This window comes from Polyergus mexicanus, unplaced genomic scaffold (assembly GCF_030449975.1).
Source record: "Polyergus mexicanus isolate NDT 795.1 unplaced genomic scaffold, iyPolMexi1.0 SCAF_24, whole genome shotgun sequence".
NCBI lineage: Eukaryota > Metazoa > Arthropoda > Insecta > Hymenoptera > Formicidae > Polyergus > Polyergus mexicanus.
In genome coordinates, this window is record NW_027223344.1 from 4,897,987 (window position 1) to 4,918,344 (window position 20,358).

At 35.2% G+C, this 20,358-nt stretch overlaps 1 protein-coding gene across 6 annotated transcripts in view; it reads left to right on the forward strand.

Annotated features, from left to right (window-relative positions):
* The window catches only part of Raskol (Ras GTPase-activating protein raskol), a 201,709-nt gene that overhangs the window by 50,912 nt on the left and 130,439 nt on the right, over nucleotides 1–20,358 (forward strand). For 4 of the 6 annotated variants that reach the window (XM_070313501.1, XM_070313503.1, XM_070313506.1 and 1 more), the window contains one exon: nucleotides 11,225–11,296. The exons of 1 other annotated variant lie outside the window; for it this stretch is intronic. In XM_070313501.1, the coding sequence (XP_070169602.1) occupies nucleotides 11,225–11,296 (72 nt within the window). Of the gene's footprint in view, nucleotides 1–5,264; nucleotides 5,385–11,224; nucleotides 11,297–20,358 lie in introns of all 6 variants that reach the window. One more of the 6 variants, XM_070313505.1, reaches the window with a different exon arrangement.

A 20,358-nucleotide genomic window follows, 5' to 3' on the forward strand; every position in this document is an offset into this window, starting at 1 on the left:
GAAATCAAGACGAGTATCAGAATTATCGCCGAGGATTAGCGCATTGGGTATAATATCTAAAATGATGATCGAGTAATTCGCGCGCGCGCGCGCGCGCGAGCGAGCGAGCGAGCAGATCGGATTGCTTCGGATTGTTTCGGATAAGGTTGACGCGTAAAGGAGTGGAGGCAACTAGGAGAGGCGCGTTTGCGCGCTTCGCACACGACCTGGTAACGCAAGCGAATAATGATGTAAGACGACTCCGTACTCCCGTACTTTGGTTTCATGCGGTTATAAACCGTCTCGTCTACAATTACTATGACTATCGCTGTCTTGTTATTTAAGAGAGATATTTTTTCTCGATCGATTTAATGCATGCATCCCTATTCTACGTAAGGGAGAATCGATAAATTTGAAATTCGTTACATTTACCCTTTGCATTAGACCTAATTTATAAAGATCTTTGTATAATACAATATGGGAGGTTGTTCTTTTTTTTTTGTGATCGTTAATTTATGGCTAATTGCCAATTTTATAATGTAAGCTAATAATATCTATATGATCTTTTTCCCTATATCTTTACATTTGTAATTTATATTAAAATAATAGCAAGTTTGAGTTTTGCAATCTGATTTCTGACAAAGGTACAAAACAATAGAAAATTTTATTACTGAACAATTTAAATTGAAATAAGGCATTTTTAAATACAAATGTTGAAGTACATACGTAATTTTTTAAGATTTTGTATTAAGCCAAATTTATACCGCTACATGTTTCAAATAGGGATTCCTTATTTTACCGAATCGGGTATAATGAAAGTCTTCTTTTAAGAGCCTTTAAACCGATTCGCAATACGAGAATTTAACGCAACGGTAACAAGCTTAGGATAAATTTCAAAATATGAGCATCATCATCAGTCGATCGCGCGTTCCGATTGTTTTTTTTTTTCTTCGCTGTAAGATCGTATTCTACTAGATACATTAATAATTGGAAGCTTCACCAGGCGTGTACCGTCAGCTGGAGAACGAGAGTAATGGTAGCTTTGTTTCGTCTCGAGGGTTCTTTCCTCTTCCGCCACCTCGCCCTTCACGTTCCTCGCTGTCGTAAAGTGCCTACCTATTCTCCTCCTCCGCATCTTTTGCAATATCACGCATCTGCAACCTCCTTCTCCTCCGCGAGATGAAATCTCGAGACGGAATGGTTGCGCAAATACCAAAGGGCGAGAAAATGAGCGAAGGACGACAGGGGTATCTCCTTAGGTTAGGTTAGGTTAGGTTAGGTTTCTTCGAATTTCTCCCAGATAATATCTCAGCGTACTTTTTGGTATTAGGTTTTACGCAAAAAGAGATGACAATTAATGCAGTATTTTCGCGAAAAGATTCATGACACCTAACTATAACGACGAGATGTTATTGCATTTAATGTATTAAAAAATATTAATATTTCGGTTGTTTTGCTTATAAATCGTGATATTGCTAGTTTATTTTGTACTAAATAAATCGTTTAAATTAAATTCAACATACGTTACAGTTTATAAATAACATAATCTTAAACATATATGTGTGTAATATGTGTGTGTGTGATAATTATAACCGAGAAATGTAGATAATAATTTAAGAAATAATTTTTGTAGCTTTAAAAAAAGAAAATATATATATATATATATATGTATATTATCCGGAATAATAATTTGAATTTGTCTAACAATCCGCCGAGTCAGCTTTGTTTTTGCTGGAGCAGTTAAATCGGGCGCGTATTCACCGTAACGTTTAATGACTCGTAGAATACTTTCTTTTCCTCTGAACTGACACGCAATTAAAGTACGGTATATATATAATTATGAGTGCCGCTTACCTTTTAAACGATCGAGACAATTGTATCTCTGCTCTCGCATTTTTTTGCGACAGCTCGTAATTACGCGATGTAAATACTTATGCTCGATTTGAGAAATTCTCGAACGCCGAGTATAATAGATTAATAACACGATTTCGATGACAAGCTAAACGCAACGGTGAAAAAATCATAATGCATCTAATATCGATAAACTAATAATTTTCTACATCAAATTGAAGTTTCTCCTTTAAATTATCAGTAATAAATTTAAAATATGAATTTATTAAAATTCTTATTATATATAATATTAAACTTTCCTATCGGAGAATCGTATTTAATAGACATATTATATTTTTGTAACCGTATATGGTAGTAGAGGGATTGTTTTGAATGTATTATTAAAATTATATAACATTGCTGTTGATAAAATAATCGGAGAAATCAGTTTCCCATCGCAGAATCATCATATAGAGTAATAGGGTAGATCTTGCTCCTCCTACGTTGTCGTCCTATGAGTCAATCTCCTTGTACGGCGAGAAGAGGTGCGTCCGCTTATTCCACACCGGAAATGCAACGTGGTTTAGCGAGTCGATGGTCTTTCCTTATTGCCAGCCGCGCCTTCCTGCCTTTCTTTCGCGATTCGAATATCTCGCAAACTCTATTAATCTCGCTATTAATTACAGCGAGATATATTCGTGAAATTGGAAAGCATTTATTTCATATTCTTGAATTCAATTAATTAATTAAATCAATTGAATTGATTATTTGGATTTATAATTTTATTTTTCACGACATGGAAATTTTATATTTCTTTACTCATGTTAATTGTTTTGGTAGAAAAAGCTAATTATTATTTAAAAATAGAATAGAAGCGATATATATTATATTGGCTATATAGAATTTTAAAAATTTTAATTAAAAATGTATTCGAGATTGACAAAATTAATCTCTTCTTATATTATTACATATACAAGTGCTACATCGCAAACTAATTCTCTCAAAGTCACTCTCTCGAAGAGACTACTACACGACACCACGTGTTACGAAATCCCAAATGCAACTAGTAGGATAAATACGATGAAATAAATCGTAGGAATTATTGAGTCTTAAAAACAAATTTATTGTGCTTTCGCTGATGTAAATGTGTGTAATAGTGATTTGGAAATTAACCGCGCTTTCTCTCTTGTCTGTCTGTTAATGAAATAGCGCTTTTCCAATGACAGTTGACATATCGCGCAATCTATTCGGCAAAAATGCATCTAAAAATAATACGTCACAATGTATCAATATACTGTCAGATTACCTGCACGTGGACAGATGAAGTAATACGAATCGGCTGTTTTATTTATAGCTATGTTTTCATGTATTTGCATGAAACATTATTTGAAAATATTTCCAAGATAAAAAAATTTACGATGTGTATGAGAGATATATTATTTGTTAAATATTATTGGAATTATTATTAAGATCATATAAGAAACATGATTTTACTTCAAGCGGAATATTTATGGTTTTCAAAGAATGATCTATCGCTAATACGTATGGTAATTTCGCTACCACTTTCGAGAGAAAGAGAAGAAAAAAAGCTGAGAGATAAATTGAAAAAGATAACGCCAGATAAATATACGTGCCTAATATCTACATTAAATAGATATAAAATCGCTGAACTAACAATATATGATAATTTAAAGCAAATATGTGGGGCACAATCCCCGTTTCATCCCGGGAAAAAATGCTGCAACGATGCGCCAAAATTTACCTTCGTCAACTCTGGAAGAACTGGGTTACGAAAACAAGTCTATCCCATAACTCATCGAACGTGTACATAGCGCGTTGTGTACGCGGCTATATGCGTATATATGGTGTGTATATGAGAATTTTCAGTAGATTACGCGCAAGCACACGGACGGAGATGAATGGACCAGCATACGCATATGTCCGTATTAAATATCCGTTTCAACGTACGTCGATGCACATCCCGTCATCGGTGTGGATACATGGTGCGGGACGATTAGAGTTACGGAAGCGTTTCCGTATTTTGTCGTCGGTCTTATCTAGCCCTCGTGATTGCGACAGTGGCTCTCAATCGATCGATACTTGTGCTCCTCAACAATGCTTGAAACTCTCTTCTTCTTGTCTTATTAATGATTTGCAATTCTATCGATTCTCTTCTGTTAAATGCACGGCTTATGGAAACACTGGAGACACTGAAAATCTCTTTTTATTGAGCGATGATTAAAAAAATTTATATTACCGCTTTCTAGAAACCTTATTCGCTTTTCACAAATAATACGCGCAATATATATTTTTTTACAGCAACATTTTATTTTTTAGTTGAATTATAAATTTTTTCACTACTTTAATATTTTATATAAAGACACAATTAACACTTACATATATAAGAAAATTCTCTCATATTTTCTTATACTTGACACTGTATGGTATAGCTTACTGCACGAGTCTACCAGATATATAAATATGAAACCGGAATTTGCCCATAGCTGGCCCTAGCTGTCAATCTAGTTATCGTCAAACCGCGTCATTGGCGCCATTTTCTTGTTTTGACATCTGATAAAGATTTTCAACTCACAACAATACAAGTTTCATACAACAGCATAGTTTTTAATAGCGTTGAACATGTCGAATTTTGTGCCTGGAAACTACGATTTGCGGACAGCATTGATTTTCTGTTACCATTTGAAGAAAACTGCTGCAGAATCGCATCGAATGCTTGTCGAAGCTTACGGTGAGCGTGCTCTTGGTAAATCACAGTGCTTCGAGTGGTTTAAAAAATTCAAAAGTGGCGATTTTGACGTGAGAAACGAAGAACGTGGAAGACCACCGAAAAAGTTTGAAGACAGCGAATTGCAAACATTGTTGGACGAGGATGACGCTCAAATGCAACAACAACTCGATTTGAATCAAGTTTTGCGTGAAAAACGACCAGAATATCAAAAAAGGCAACGCAAAGTGATTTTGCTTCACGATAATGCACCATCACACGCAGCAAAACCGGTCAAGGAAACGATTGAGGCGTTTAGTTGGGAAATATTTTCGCATGCGGCTTACTCACCAGACTTGGCTCCATCCGATTACTACTTATTTGCATCGATGGGACACGCACTTGCCGAGCAGCGCTTCACTTCTTACGAAAATGTACGAAAATGGCTCGATGACTGGTTTGCCTCAAAGGAGCAATAGTTTTTTTGGCGTGGCATCGACAAATTGTCAGGGAGATGGGAAAAATGTATAGCTAGCAATGGGCAATACTTGGAATAAAATATTTTTTATCATTTTCATACAATAAACGTGTATTTTCTATACAAAAATTCCGGTTTCATATTTATATACCTCGTTTGCTTCTTTCATTCGCACGCTTTGCTCTTTTTCTTATTCTCATTAGTTTGGATTTGTCAATGCAAATATTATATAAGGCTCACACACATATATAGCGCCGTTATTACGACGAGTCTCCACGTTGCCGAGAGGAGGATCTCAACACAGACATACCTTGGATCCGGAGTTATCGTCGTTGCGCGAGCATGACAGTAATCATCTTTTTGTGTCGGAGTGTAAGTTTCCTCTCGCGTAAGCGTATTTTTATACAAATACCATTTTACTAAATATATTTACATGAGATTGGAGCACGCGCGCTCAGTTATATTTATGATAAGTAAAAAAATTTTCCAGTATATTTTAAATTTTTGAGCGGTTTCGCTTTTATAATGACATTTAATTAGCTTCACAAATAATTGGCCTATTTTGTTATACTTAATTATCGCACTAGAATAAGATTTTATGTTTTCGTTCACACGAGTACACGTGTCTAAAAAATGTTTCTCGTCTCGATCACGTCGAAGGATGGCGGAATGGTTTTTCCTGGTGTTTACGCGGAAAGATCAGCCGTCTGGAATCGGGCCAGCGGTATTTTTACGCGTTTCGTCGATCGAATGAGACAGAAACTACTGCGATGAAGGCCGCGATATAGAACGATGATTGCCGTTATACGAGACGATCGGAATTACGAATTTTGGCCAAGGAGAGTTTTTTCATGAAAACCTATAACCCATATTCGCGGGTTATCCGCGAAATTGAAGATCTCAGCAAAAAAAAAAAAACCGTAAATGGAACAAACGTTGGTCATGCTCGCTTATTTATTTTGTGCGCAACGCTGTATCTAAAATTATACACACTCGATTGAAAGATGGATTATTGAGATTTCTAGATATAAAATTTTAACGGGAGACATGAAGTTTGTGGAACATGTATATCGAATAATTAGAATAATAGAATGAAACAATTGATTAAAATGCCAATCAAATAACAGAATGAAATATGTGTTGCGTATTATAGCAAAATTAAATTACCGATTAATTAATATTATATTGGGTGATTGCATAAGTTCGTGCCCGATTTAAATATAAACTTCAATAGATTATATTTTAGAGATAACACTTTTATTAATCAATTATATAGTCTCCATTCTTTTCTACAATGCTTTTCCAACCATCTATAAGCTTGTCGATTCCATTTTTGAAGAAAGAACTTGGTTTTTCTTGAAAAAAGTTTGTAAGGTGGTTTTCGACAGCTTCCTCGGAATTGAGATTCTTGCCATTTAAACTATTCTGCAAAGACCGGAACAGATAAAAATCTGAAGGCGCAATATCTGGAGAATATGGCGGGTGCTGCAGAATTTCCCATTGCGACTCTTGCAGTTTTCCTGCAACTTATTCCTTTCAGTCAGGAGATGCGGCAGCCACGTATCAAGCATGGAAATGTATCCAAGCTTTTTTAAATGACGAAAAGCGGTTGAATTATCGATGTTGAGCCTCTCAGCAATATCCTCAGTTGTAATCCTTGGGTTTCTTTCCACTAAGGCATGCACAATGTCATCATCAATGCCAGAAGGCCGTCCAGAGCGGGGGGTTGATCCTCCATGTTGAGATCACTATTTCGAAATCTGCCAAACCACTTTTTGACTGTTCGGAGAGCAGGAGCGCGGTCCAAATAAACGCTTTGAATATTTTTTTTGTGCAATTCCAACACTCACGCCTTTCCGAAATTCATATAGCATTACATGCCGCAAATGCACCTTTCGTTCTCCATTTTTAATGATTTCTCTTATGCACAAGTGGACTTATCCGAACAATGTCTAACGCTAAATTGACATAAGACAACGTCATCTATTCGGTGTAAGCAACAATTACTACACGAAAACAATAGAACTCCGCCATGCACCTAACTTAATGCCATCTATGAAAATCGGGCACGAACTTATGCAATCATCCAATATGTATCATAACGTTGCAGAGCTCTTCCTATCTTTCATCATGCCAAGCTAAATTATTTAATAATCTCTATTCATAGTTTTTTTCGTGAAAGTGAAAAGTGTTGAATTGTTCTGCGAGATACATATACGAAGGAGAATTGAAAACGCGGGGCGCAATCTGCGAAACACATTGTTTATTTTACACTGTTACAATTGTTTCTGTCGCTGTTTGCAGATCCTTAGACTTGTTAAATATGCGAGATCTCGCACAGATTAAGACGGCCGAGAAGTAAGTAGACCGAGCGCGTGGAAATTGGCAAAGGCGCGCACTGAATGCGACTTTCGCCGGATTACGCGAAACGGTGAGGCGCGAGAATATTAGAAGTGCAGTCGAAATCGCGAGACAATGATCAAGAAACTCGAACAAAACTTGATTCATTCAAAGCGAGAGGAAAAAAATGTGCCCCGGTTTCCTCAACCAGAAAAAGGCAACCGGTGTGTAATTACAGCAGGAGGATATCCTTGATACCTTTCCTCCCGTTCGCCAGCCCTGTCGTTATAATCATACGAGAGTTAAACGTATAAGCGTAAGATATAAATGAATCAATTTGTTAACAGACCATTATTAATGGTTACCATATTAACGGTTCAACCAGATTGTATTGGATATTTGTTGCGTATATTAGGCTTATAGATAAAGATCAAAGTAATGTAATTAATGTGATTGCTATTATAATTTTAATTATTATGATTTAATTAGTGTTGTTAATTCGCTGCATATAACTTCTCAATAAAAATCAATTTACGGATGAAGATAAAACATATAATAAATTGATTGCATTATAAATAATGTTAGAAATATATGTGTATAAAATATATACACACGCACACAATAATTCTATTTTAAATAAAATAAAATAAATTTATTTTATTTAAAAAATAATATGTATTATATATAAAATTTAGAATTAATGAACATATTCATGTAAAATTTCACTTCATATAGAAATTAAACTCCATTTAGTATGCCATGAAAATTAATAACATTAACTTCTAATTCCATCTCCTGAAGCAAAAAAATCACCTTGTTACCGACTATGACCTGGTTTCGCTCTGTGGCAATTAATTTCATTCGTGACAAAGGCGATTTCGTACAAGACTGTAGAAGCCGCGACGAATTAACAAGCGAACGGACGATAGTCTTCCCCGATCTTGGGATACTTGCACGAGTATTAATGCGTATAGAGTGACGCAATAAATATAAAGGAACGCGATAAATTTCCTAAGAGACACGGACGATTTAGTGGCGCTTCTCTTATTCGATCTCTTTTATTTCGAACTCTCGTCTGTATTCTCTCACCGTGTCCTAACCGTTACGCAATATGGAGAAATATTACCTATTTTCAACATAGATTTTAGATAACATAGAATCTCTCGTGCGAAATGCATAGAAAAGTACAGAGACGTGGAATTAACGGTCTGTAACGGTTGCAGTTATTCTCTTCCGGAACGTAATGACAAAAAATACAACGACACATTTTTCTTCCAACATGCATATTTTCTTTTGCAGAAATAATCCTAAGAGACTTACTACGAAAGAACTAGAAAAAAATTTATTATTTTTAGAACTCGGTATTTAATTACTATTTATTTGACAATATCAAAATATCATATTTCGCAATTTAACATATTTATGTTTGAATATTTAGTCCAATTTATTGTATTAATAATAACGATTATATCACATTAGATTTAATTACAGATACTATAATTATAGAATATATATATTGTATACTAAATTTTATAATAAAAAAAAGCGTTTCTTTCTATCTTGAAAAAAGCAGATTAATATTAGAAGATAGTTTATGAATAATCCACAAATTGTAGAAGATTGGTCGATCAGCGAGCCACTCACTGGAGCTTTAATAAAAAGCAACTTCGCGCGCAAGATGAATCGCCGCCGGGTTACGTTTGCGCAATGAGCAAAAGTCAAAGGTGATTTAATTAATAATGACGTTATTTATCTCCGCAACCGTTGGAAGATGAAGTTTGAATTTTGCGTGGGAGATATCGTTGTTCTTAACAAAGCTTTAACTATCCATTATCATTCGCAGTATATGGCATCGAGGCATTTTATTTTCTATAAATTATTAACTTCAATGAATCGTCGATCATCCCTACGAAATTAATCTCACTGAAATGAAAAAGCAGCGTGACTGAAATACGGAATAGATCTAATTACAGAAAAAAATAATGCGCAAATAAATGGTAATGGCACGACTGGTGTTATTTGTGCGTCGCTGCGTTAAACTAATTCGCGACATAATTTGATTCTGTATGTCACTTAATTAATTTACATAATTACCATGCTGGTAATTACGAAGATATATTGGATGATTGCATAAGTTGGTGCCCGATTTAAATATAAACTTCAATAGATTATATTTTAGAGATAACACTTTTATTAATCAATTATATAGTCTCCATTCTTTTCTACAATGCTTTTCCAACCATCTATAAGCTTGTCGATTCCATTTTTGAAGAAGGAACTTGGTTTTTCTTGAAAAAGGTTTGTAAGGTGGTTTTCGACAGCTTCCTCGGAATTGAGATTCTTGCCATTTAAACTATTCTGCAAAGACCGGAACAGATAAAAATCTGAAGGCGCAATATCTGGAGAATATGGCGGGTGCTGCAGAATTTCCCATTGCGACTCCTGCAGTTTTCCTGCAGCTTATTCCTTTCAGTCAGGAGACGCGGCAGCCACGTATCAAGCTTGGAAATGTATCCAAGCTTTTTTAAATGACGAAAAGCGGTTGAATTATCGATGTTCAGCCTCTCAGCAATATCCTCAGTTGTAATCCTTGGGTTTCTTTCCACTAAGGCATGCACAATGTCATCATCAATGCCAGAAGGCCGTCCAGAGCGGGGGGTTGATCCTCCATGTTGAAATCACCATTTCGAAATCTGCCAAACCACTTTTTGACTGTTCGGAGAGCAGGAGCGCGGTCCAAATAAACGCTTTGAATATTTTTTTGTACAATCCCAACACTCACGCCTTTCCGAAATTCATATAGCATTACATGCCGCAAATGCACCTTTCGTTCTCCATTTTTAATGATTTCTCTTATGCACAAATGGACTTATCTGAACAATGTCTGACGCTAAATTGACATAAGACAACGTCATCTATTCGGTGTAAGCAACAATTACCACACGAAAACAATAGAACTCCGCCATGCAGTAACTTAATGCCATCTATGAAAATCGGGCACGAACTTATGCAATCATCCATATTTAATGGAAAATATATCAACAAGCATATCTACAAACGTCGAACAATGACAAAATTAAATATCGGTTGTATTTCGAAAATACATGACGTATTGTATAATTGCGGGTTTTTTTTCACGGCAATCTTCGTTAGCGCGATCTTCTGCGAACTGTGTGAAGTGTCGCAAACGAGTACGGGATTGACCCGACAGATCAACAGATAAGCCTTAATTGGTTCACGTAATTCCACGTGTACACACGTAACATTCGCACGACTGCATCGTTGCGCGCGATCGTGCTTTTTCATCCGAACGAATAAATATGTGTGTGTGTGTGCGTGCGTAAGTCTCTTGCCTTACGAAAGGACGCGCGAGGAAAATCGCCGACAGTTTCCGACAGACCGAAGGGTCGCCGAAATTGGTTTAATTGACCGGATTTGGCTCGAGCCAATGGGACGACATCCAATCGTGCGTCACGGCGCTTGACTCGGGCCGAGTTCGATGAAAATGCTTTCATTAATTTTTCCATCAGACATCTACGGAGCGTATATATAAACTTGAGGGAAGTTCCATTCCTATTAGGCCTTCTATGTGATTTGAAATAATTCGTTCCGAGAAATCGAGAAGTGTGTAAATATTAGGGCGCTGACAGATATCGCGGGGGTGCAAGATCGTTGTCTCTGATTCAACGCGATTTAACAAATTAATTAGTTTTATTCGGGTGAAAGCTGCGAATTAAAGATGCGGTCGCGAAAAGTTATAGTTGCGCAATTATCTCGATCATGGCTTAGATTGTAAGATAAATAATCATTAATTATTGTAACATTAACGTTTCTGATATCTTTTTTTTGTTTTTTTTTTTTTTTTGTTGCAGGTGAGTTAAAATCACAATCATTGCCAAGAGGGTTTCCACCGCAAATAATAGTGCAGCAGATTGATGATGAAGGTAAAGATTAGTTGATCAGTCTACGAAGTTAATTAGTCGCTAATATCAGTTTTACAATCAAGTGAATCCGTTCGTGGGAATGTTAATTACATTACGATTGTTTCCGCGGAGGATAACGCTATCGCGTTTGTCGACGATCGTGGAAAGATTCAGAGACTTTAATACATACCAACGCGATTCTTATGCGTATTTATGATTATTCGTTGCTTTAAGAAGCAGAATCTTATGATGTTTGCTCGCAAATACGATCGAGCGATGCCGGAATTGACACATACGTAGGGATATATAAAAATGGATTAATTACTTTCTTGCATGTTTGTTAATAAAAATGCAACAGCGGAAGATGTTTATTCAATTTTTAAATATTAATCTTGATTGTTGATTCTAAATTTGCATTAATTTAATGCAACATAAAACAATATAACAATATAATTCTCATATAAATAAACATAATCGAAGCCGTATATAACTCTGTGTAATTCTTCTTTGTTTAATTTGTATTAAATTTCTTTTGCAGTATTGTAAATGCAATATATTAAAAACATCTACGATTTTATTAAACATTATCAGAATTATTTTAAACATTATACTTGATATATATATATACATCAGTTTTATTAATTTTTTTAAATAATAAATTTATAAATACTATAAAAGCTTTTCCGCCAATTGCACAATAGTTTTACTCGTGTAGTAAGTAAATTATATTTATGTGTTCAATTTTAATTTCAATGAAATTAAAGTAATTTTTTTTTACCGATCTCCAGCAATGTACTATTTTTGTAACCTCGAGATGTTTTATATACATCGTACATGAACGTAACCACGACTTTACGTAACAAATCCAATTAAACTCGCTCATTTCGCGCATTTTGTGGAGGGAAAAAAGGCGCTAATTTTTCTCTTTTCCACGAGTCGCAAGGTCGATCGTTAAAAAGACCAGAGAGTTTCTATTTTCCCGGCGTAATTTAGTCATAAACTTTGTTTTCTATCGACTGAATGCCCCTTATTTCTCGATCCGTCAGCCAGTAAACGCGTTCGTCTCGCAGAAATATATCTGCTATGTGCGCGTCTGTTAATTATTCAAATTGCGGCATACGTTCGCCGCTCATGGACGTAGAGCTTGCTTGTTGCAGCTTTAGCCATGTGGGTTTCCGGTCATTCCTTGCGTTACGTACGCGTTGACACGCACGGGCCTCGAACCTCGAACATGCAACGAATGCAACATGCGTCACTCCGTCTTTGTCTCGTTATCCTTCAGATACTGGAGGTGCATCTTATCCTTCAGCGTTTATATATATGTCATAAATTAATTTTGTCCTCTATATATCATTTTTCATTTTCCATTATCGTTTCATAATCTTCCATTGATCCATAATCTGATAATTTCAAAAATCGACATGTTTTAAGGATCTTAGCGAGTATCGTAGGATTTCAAGTTGTCGATAAAACGCTGTCAAATTGCTAGAGTTCAAATATAGAGAGAGATGATACTTCTCATCGAAATAAAGAAAATTTTTGTTATTAAAGAGAAATTTATAGAATGAAGATTATAAAAACCGGTTGACTTTTGTTTCAAAGGAACATATTATTCTATTAATTTCGACGGAGATTTTTATTATTATAATAATCGAAAATAATCATCGAACTTAAAAATTAATGTTATATCGTCAGCGTTGATACGACACGGATTGTTTCCGGTAGCGTGTGAAAATATTGTACACAGTTCCAATCATGTGTACCGGAACCGGAAGAACAATGTTGTCGGGTAAACAGCCACCTAGCAAATGGTCTTCTCTCAGATCTTTTCAGAGCTGTGCTGCTTTCTCGCCGTTGTTTTCATTGAGCAGTGTCATTTTTTTTTTACCTCTTCATCAGCAAAGAAAGGCTCAGCTTCCTGTCTTCTTTCTTCCGGCATTATTGTTCGCAGGTTTGCATCGAAAATTCTTTCTTTGTTAGATTGACATATTTTAAGATTACATTCTACAATTTTTATTGATTCGCTTTTTGTATATTTAATAACGAAAATTAATAGACACTACGTGTTAAAAAAAACTATGGGCGTTATATTATATTTTGCACTATTATTGATTTTTTTACGTATCAAAATTTTATTTTGAAACAAATTTATATTTACTCGCGAATTGTCAATCGATTATTTATTTATTATGTGTTATCATGCTTAAATGACACGTGTATATTACCCATCTAAGAAAAATTAATTAATCCGGAAGAAATTAAGAAAGATTGTGTATCATTGTTAGAATATTTCCAACGATTTTCTTATAGTATTATAGTATTTTCTTATAGTATATTTCAGGAAATAGGTCGCGTGGCGAACTTCCACAATGCGTTATGTTTCATGTATAACTTATCCTTACGTAAGAATTAGTTTCTGGCAAGCGATCCGAGGAAATGCGGGCATAATTTCGTTTCTCTTTTTTGTTTTATAAACGCTCCATTTACCAACAAACATCGTCATACAAAAGCATATATTCAAAAAATTGTTAATTTAATTAAAATATATTTATCAAACTATACAAATGCAATAACTTTTTTAAGTTTTTCAAACTTGAAAGTATGTATTTCTTTTATGAATATCTTTAAATTTCTTAAAAATTCTCCTCAATCGTGGAAATTGATTTTGAAATCGGTGGCTATGTCAGATGCAAGGCCCTGGCACAGATCATGAAGCAATTTAGTACCGCTTGAAGAAAGAAAAGACAGAAATCTTCCCCAAATATGGCCTTAATCCAGATAATTGTGATCCCATTTATCTTCTCAGCTGAAACATATAATTTTGAACGGCGCGAAAAACTAGATTTATAATCGGGATAAACAGATCGAACGAGAACAAACAAATTATCGATTACGCATGAATACGTTTCATCTTCGACGGTTATGATCACGAAGCGAGAGAGCATTATTAACGCGTATTTACGATGCAAAATGGCTGAATGCCAGGTTAATGCGCCAGTGTGATATCCGGTTTTGCGTTACAGCACGTTCATACAGGCCTCGAAATTGTGCATGTAACTGTAATGTAATACGTAATATGTGTGCACGTGTATATACCAGGTATATAAATATGAAACCGGAATTTGCCCATAGATGGCCCTAGCTGTCAATGTAGTTACCGTCAAACCGCGTCATTGGCGCCATTTTCTTGTTTTGACATCTGATAAAGATTTTCAACTCACAACAATACAAGTTTCATACAACAGCATAATTTTTAATAGCGTTGAACATGTCGAATTTTGTGCCTGGAAACTACGATTTGCGAACAGTATTGATTTTCTGTTATCATTTGAAGAAAACTGCTGCAGAATCGCATCGAATGCTTGTCGAAGCTTACGGTGAGCGTGCTCTTGGTAAATCATAGTGCTTCGAGTGGTTTCAAAAATTCAAAAGTGGCGATTTTGACGTGAGAAACGAAGAACGTGGAAGACCACCGAAAAAGTTTGAAGACAGCGAATTGCAAACATTGTTGGATGAGGATGACGCTCAAATGCAACAACAACTCGATTTGAATCAAGTTTTGCGTGAAAAACGACCAGAATATCAAAAAAGGCAACACAAAGTGATTTTGCTTCACGATAATGCACCATCACACACAGCAAAACCGGTGAAGGAAACGATTGAGGCGTTTAGTTGGGAAATATTTTCGCATGCGGCTTATTCACCAGATTTGGCTCCATCCGATTACTACTTATTTGCATCGATGGGACACGCACTTGCCGAGCAGCGCTTCACTTTTTACGAAAATGTACGAAAATGGCTCGATGACTGGTTTGCCTCAAAGGAGCAACAGTTTTTTTGGCGTGGCATCCACAAATTGTCAGAGAGATGGGAAAAATGTATAGCTAGCAATGGGCAATACTTGGAATAAAATATTTTTTATCATTTTTATACATTTTCATACAATAAACTTGTATTTCCTATACAAAAATTCCGGTTTCATATTTATATACCTGGTAAGTAGGTCACCGCGCGCGAATGGGCATTTTGGAAATCATTATGCTCCGCGGGATGTCGTGCATATTTTATCATGCAGCCATTAGAAGCAATCCACGTATTTTCTGCGGGAATTTCGTCTGGTCGGAAAGGTGCGCGAATCCTCCAAGGAATTTATCTTCCCGGTAGTACGGAAGCTCTTGCGCCCGATACTAATATTAATCGCACGTATGATAGAACAATCTGGAAATATTGATCGATGCTTCGCTCCCTTCGCGCGAAATATTTTTTACTTCCATTAACGATACACGTGTTTATAAGATGTGTCCATAAATCGCGTGTGTTCTGTTAAAATGTCACAAGAACGGTGTCGAGGATAGAGAACTGCGATACGCGAGGTATAAATATTATATTTGTTAACAGCGCTGATTCTAGCAATGGTAACAAAAGTAATATAACAAGTTATAAACTTTTTATATTTAAGTAATATTATATATCTATTTATGTTTCCAGTTTTCACTTTGCTTCGGCTTCATATGGCTTTTTTTTTTTTTTTTTTTTTATTTGTGGCGCATGTAAAAAATTGGAAAACTTAATCCGAATGATGTTTCCTTTCTTATTGATATATTAAATACGAAATGAGAAGGAAGATAACTTGGACAGCGCGGATCCCAACCTAGGGTTGGAAGAGTATTTCATTTGGAAAAAAGTTTCAAAGTAATAAGGTCAAAGTAATAAGGCATTATAAGAACGATGGATCGTAAAATTTCTAGAAAATATTATTCTTCGTCAAGAATGTTGCTTACACGATATCACTTTGACGTTTCCTAAAGTACCTTAGTTTTCATTATCTTCATCGCAAACTTGAATATTTACAATGTAAACACGTAAAAACGTATTAAGTTTCTAATACCCGTATTCATAGTCCTTCCTTATTTTAAGGACGGAGGAAGCCTCCATGAAGGATTCCTTGAATCTGCAAGGCCACCTTGTTTCATAGACGGACCTCGAGTCTCCCTTTCAGAAGGAAGGAATATTTTAGGGATTTTTAGCGACCGACTGGAGGCAGCACCGTTTTATGCTGCCTGCGACTAATTTCATATAATACATATGAAAACTTTTTCGTATCTTCAAAAAATTCCACGGAATTTTCCCAATCGCGAATGTATCTTTTCGGAATCCGCCACAGAATCCGATTCTCTGGATTTTCGTCTTCAAATCCATTGTCAGAATCATTTAAAAATTCATTGTCCATTATCCCTTTTTCCTTTATACACTTTCAGTTTGAGAGCGCGACAACAAATAACCACAAAACCACAGATTGAAATGTAACGAAACTAACTTTTGGAGGTTATATTTGGTTATATTCTGCGTATCGTCTGCTAAAAAGGTCGCATCCACGCCTCAAGGAAGCTCGTGACCTTCCTTGAGATAAGGGAGCCACTAAGATTCCTTGTTCGGTCAAGGAAAGTTTATGAAACGTGGAACGAGGAACAAGGAATCCTTATTCCTCAAGGACGGACTATGAATACGGGTATATGTTTCTTGTTTTAAATGTTTTTAATACATAACTCACGGTTTTCATATATAACTCAAGCCAAACAAAAAATAACATTTATAATGCAGTAATATCGTTTAAATATTACTCGCACATATAGTGATGAAATATACAAATATTCTATAGCATTTGAAATTATTCTACGAACGCAAACGTAGATTCTTTTTCTAACAAAGGTGAAAAAGAGGGAAAGCTGCGTATAGAATACGCATAAGAAAAAGATTCGATTCTTTCGAGACTTTCTTTGTCGTATCTCATGTCAAACACTTATAATAGGAAAGACATTCGGCAGAAAACTCTTTTTAACAATAAGTGAGAAGCGTGCATTTGCCGTGAATAAATGCAAAACGATGCAAACGTATTTTCGTGTTTGGAGTGCCATTATAGCTTGCCGCATTACGACGATAAAGAGATTGGAAAAGTAATCTTCGGAAATTGGCAAAGTTACACGAATGGGAATTCACGTCCTACTTCATTTATCAGGAAGTATCGCTTGAGTTCGAGGAGAGCGAACTCTGCTTCTCTATTTAAAGGAACCGATCTTTCGCCTTCAAATTACACGAAAGTTCTGAACAAATAGATAATTAATACGATTCTTTATATCGTATTAATTTGATTGGATCAGTTGGGAGAGAAATGGGATCTTCAAATTAATTTCCTGTATCCATTCTCTCTCATCCAATTACTTTTTCTACAGAAATATATATTTCGTTTAATTTCATGTCGACTTTTGATACTTGCGTTTAATAAGAGGTTTTTAACAAATAATTGAGCATCTATTATAATTATAATAGCTCAGATACAATATCGATGGAGATAATTGTCGAAAAGATTTGTTTATAATTTAAAAAAGAAATTGCAGTCTTCCTTTAAATTCTACAAAAGCTGAAGACGAAAATGACTCCGGAAAATTGACTTCGCGATAATTTTAACGGATTATGTAGACACGATTTTATGTACCGAGAAAAATATTACCTACGCGATAGCAGATAAGATAGCGAAAATTCTTGCTTGAGTTGATCTCCTGAAGCTTTTCGTATATCCAACAACGGGAGTCTTTGCGAGACACTCGACGATACAGCATCCGTAGCGCTAAAAATAATTCGTTCTGTAACCGTGGCGCATCGGTTCTCTCACGTGTTTGCCGGTGCGGTTCTGCTTCGCATCGTGAACGAAGAGACGCGCTAAAGACGAGAAAAAGAAGCAATATAAGTAATACGGAGAACGTGAAGTCGGTTGGTAGGTAAAGTGCACGCTACTCCGATCCGATGCGGGTTCGTTGATAAACGAACGGGCGCTCGCCCGCTTAAACCGGTGACCATTCGCGTCACGAAATATGCTTTGCTTTGAAATAATAAGTATAAAATACATACTTTTAATTGTTAATATATATAGCTACATAATTTAAACATTTCGAAATAAAAATAAAAATTATTGAAATAAAATTATTAAAACATTTTTGACATGAAAATTAAAAGCGGAGACATCTCTCAAGCACGGTAACAATTTTCGACATACAGGCGCACTCGCGGTTAAAAGCGACAATCGAATAATCGTAATTATATCACGAATGCAGCTGCTGCGCGCGTACATGCGTGAGAAATTTGCTGGATCGAGAATGGAGAAATTGTCGCGATCGCTATCAGCCGATTCTGGAGATTGGCTAAAGTGGCACGGTTAAAGGTCAACCTAGCAATACCGGTTAAAAGGGTGTTCGGTATGAAAAAGCGAAGAGAAATTGTTTCGGAAATAAATCAGATTTTCTTCTTCGATGCAAATGGCACGACGCTATCCTCAATGCATTTTAATGCATTGACGATGTTCCTGGTGTTATATTAAAACGAATAGAAGGCTCGCTCATTTATGCATTTACGCTGAACGAGAACACCGAAACTTTGTCAAAACTCATTATTTCTTGGTAAAATTAAAGGTAAAATAAAATATGCAAATATTCATTACAGATATACTTTTCAAGTGTAGCGATTTATAAAATATCAATTGATATTGCGTTACAAAATAACTTCAAATTTGTTTATATACCTTTTTTTTTTTTTTTGCTGTGTTGTTATCAGTAGCTATGAGTCACGTTATAATGAATGCGTCGTATTTTTATACATTGTCTAACAACATTGAGCCGCTTTCACCGTCGTTAGCGCATCTCGAAATTCGTTTCGGTAGAAACCGGTTGTGCTTCGCCATCACGTCGGTTGGCTTGCACTTTCGCACGATGCCACCTTCTTATGCCGTCAGTGAATATTACATCGATCAGACCTATACGCGTTGTTCATGTAGATTCCTCGCTGTGCGCAGATCTCGCACGCAAAGATACGATAAAGAAGATTAATTCTAAAGAAACGCGTGGCGTATAAATAAATTTTTTAAAAGATACGTTGTAAAAGAAATACAATATATATAGCGATAATTAACGAGCACGTCGTGTATTATTTTTCCTCGGAAATATAGCTAATTATGTTAGACATACGTTTTATATAAATAAGAAAAACTATGATGAATTATATCTCTAAATTTTTTGCTAATAAACTTGCTTATTTTGTCGAGCATTTTATTTTGTGCTTTACACGATTCCATATTTTTCTCGCGATAGAAGTTCAAAATAATACACTTGCATGTAATAATATATATTTTCTAAATTTCTTATCTGTTTTTTTTCTATTTCTATCATTGTCGTTTTTTTCAGTTTGTTCCTTTTCTTCAATCTGTATTTCCGTGCTGTTTATTCTTCCCCTTCTCTATCGACATTGCTCCCGTATTTCTCATTTCTCGCCAGACGACCTGGCACGTGCTAGTTTCATGTATTCCAAAAATTTGGAGCTTTCTCAAACGCCAATTTATATATATCATACAATCTATTGGTTCGTGAAATTGTATATACGTGATATTTATATATTCATGTTTGTATCTTAATATATGAGTGTATAAATTGATTACAATTCTCTTTTATTTAATGAATAATATTACATCATTATTTTAATTGCGACACTTTAATTATGCAAAAATTACATATGCAAATCGATAAGTTTTTTTTGCTCCGTATGCGCGTGTATGTATGTGTGATCATTAAAATAATTTTATAACTTACTATGAATTTTATGTAACGCGTATTTTTCTTATTTGTGAAGAATAAAGTTTTAGAAATTTCTCTTTTCTTTAATAAATATTGAAACATTTACAATACTTTGTTTACATAAAAATAATTAAACAATAAGCTAAAGCTATTTTCTACTTTGTTTATATAAACTTCATAAATTTATTAAATTTATAAAAGCTCACAAATAACATACACACAATACTCAATAATAACTTTAAAGAAATATTAAATATATATTTGAAGAAAGTAAGAGATATATATTATCACGTTTCGATAAATATCATTATCATTTTTCTATCTCATTTAGAGAGAAATTAAATCCAAGTTTCTTCTACGAAACAAAAAGTGCCGCAACTATTTTGACATCAAATATTCCGACGCTTTAGGAATCAGCTGATCCGTTCTGTCAAGATAACATATGTCGCTCTCGCGCGCGACCAC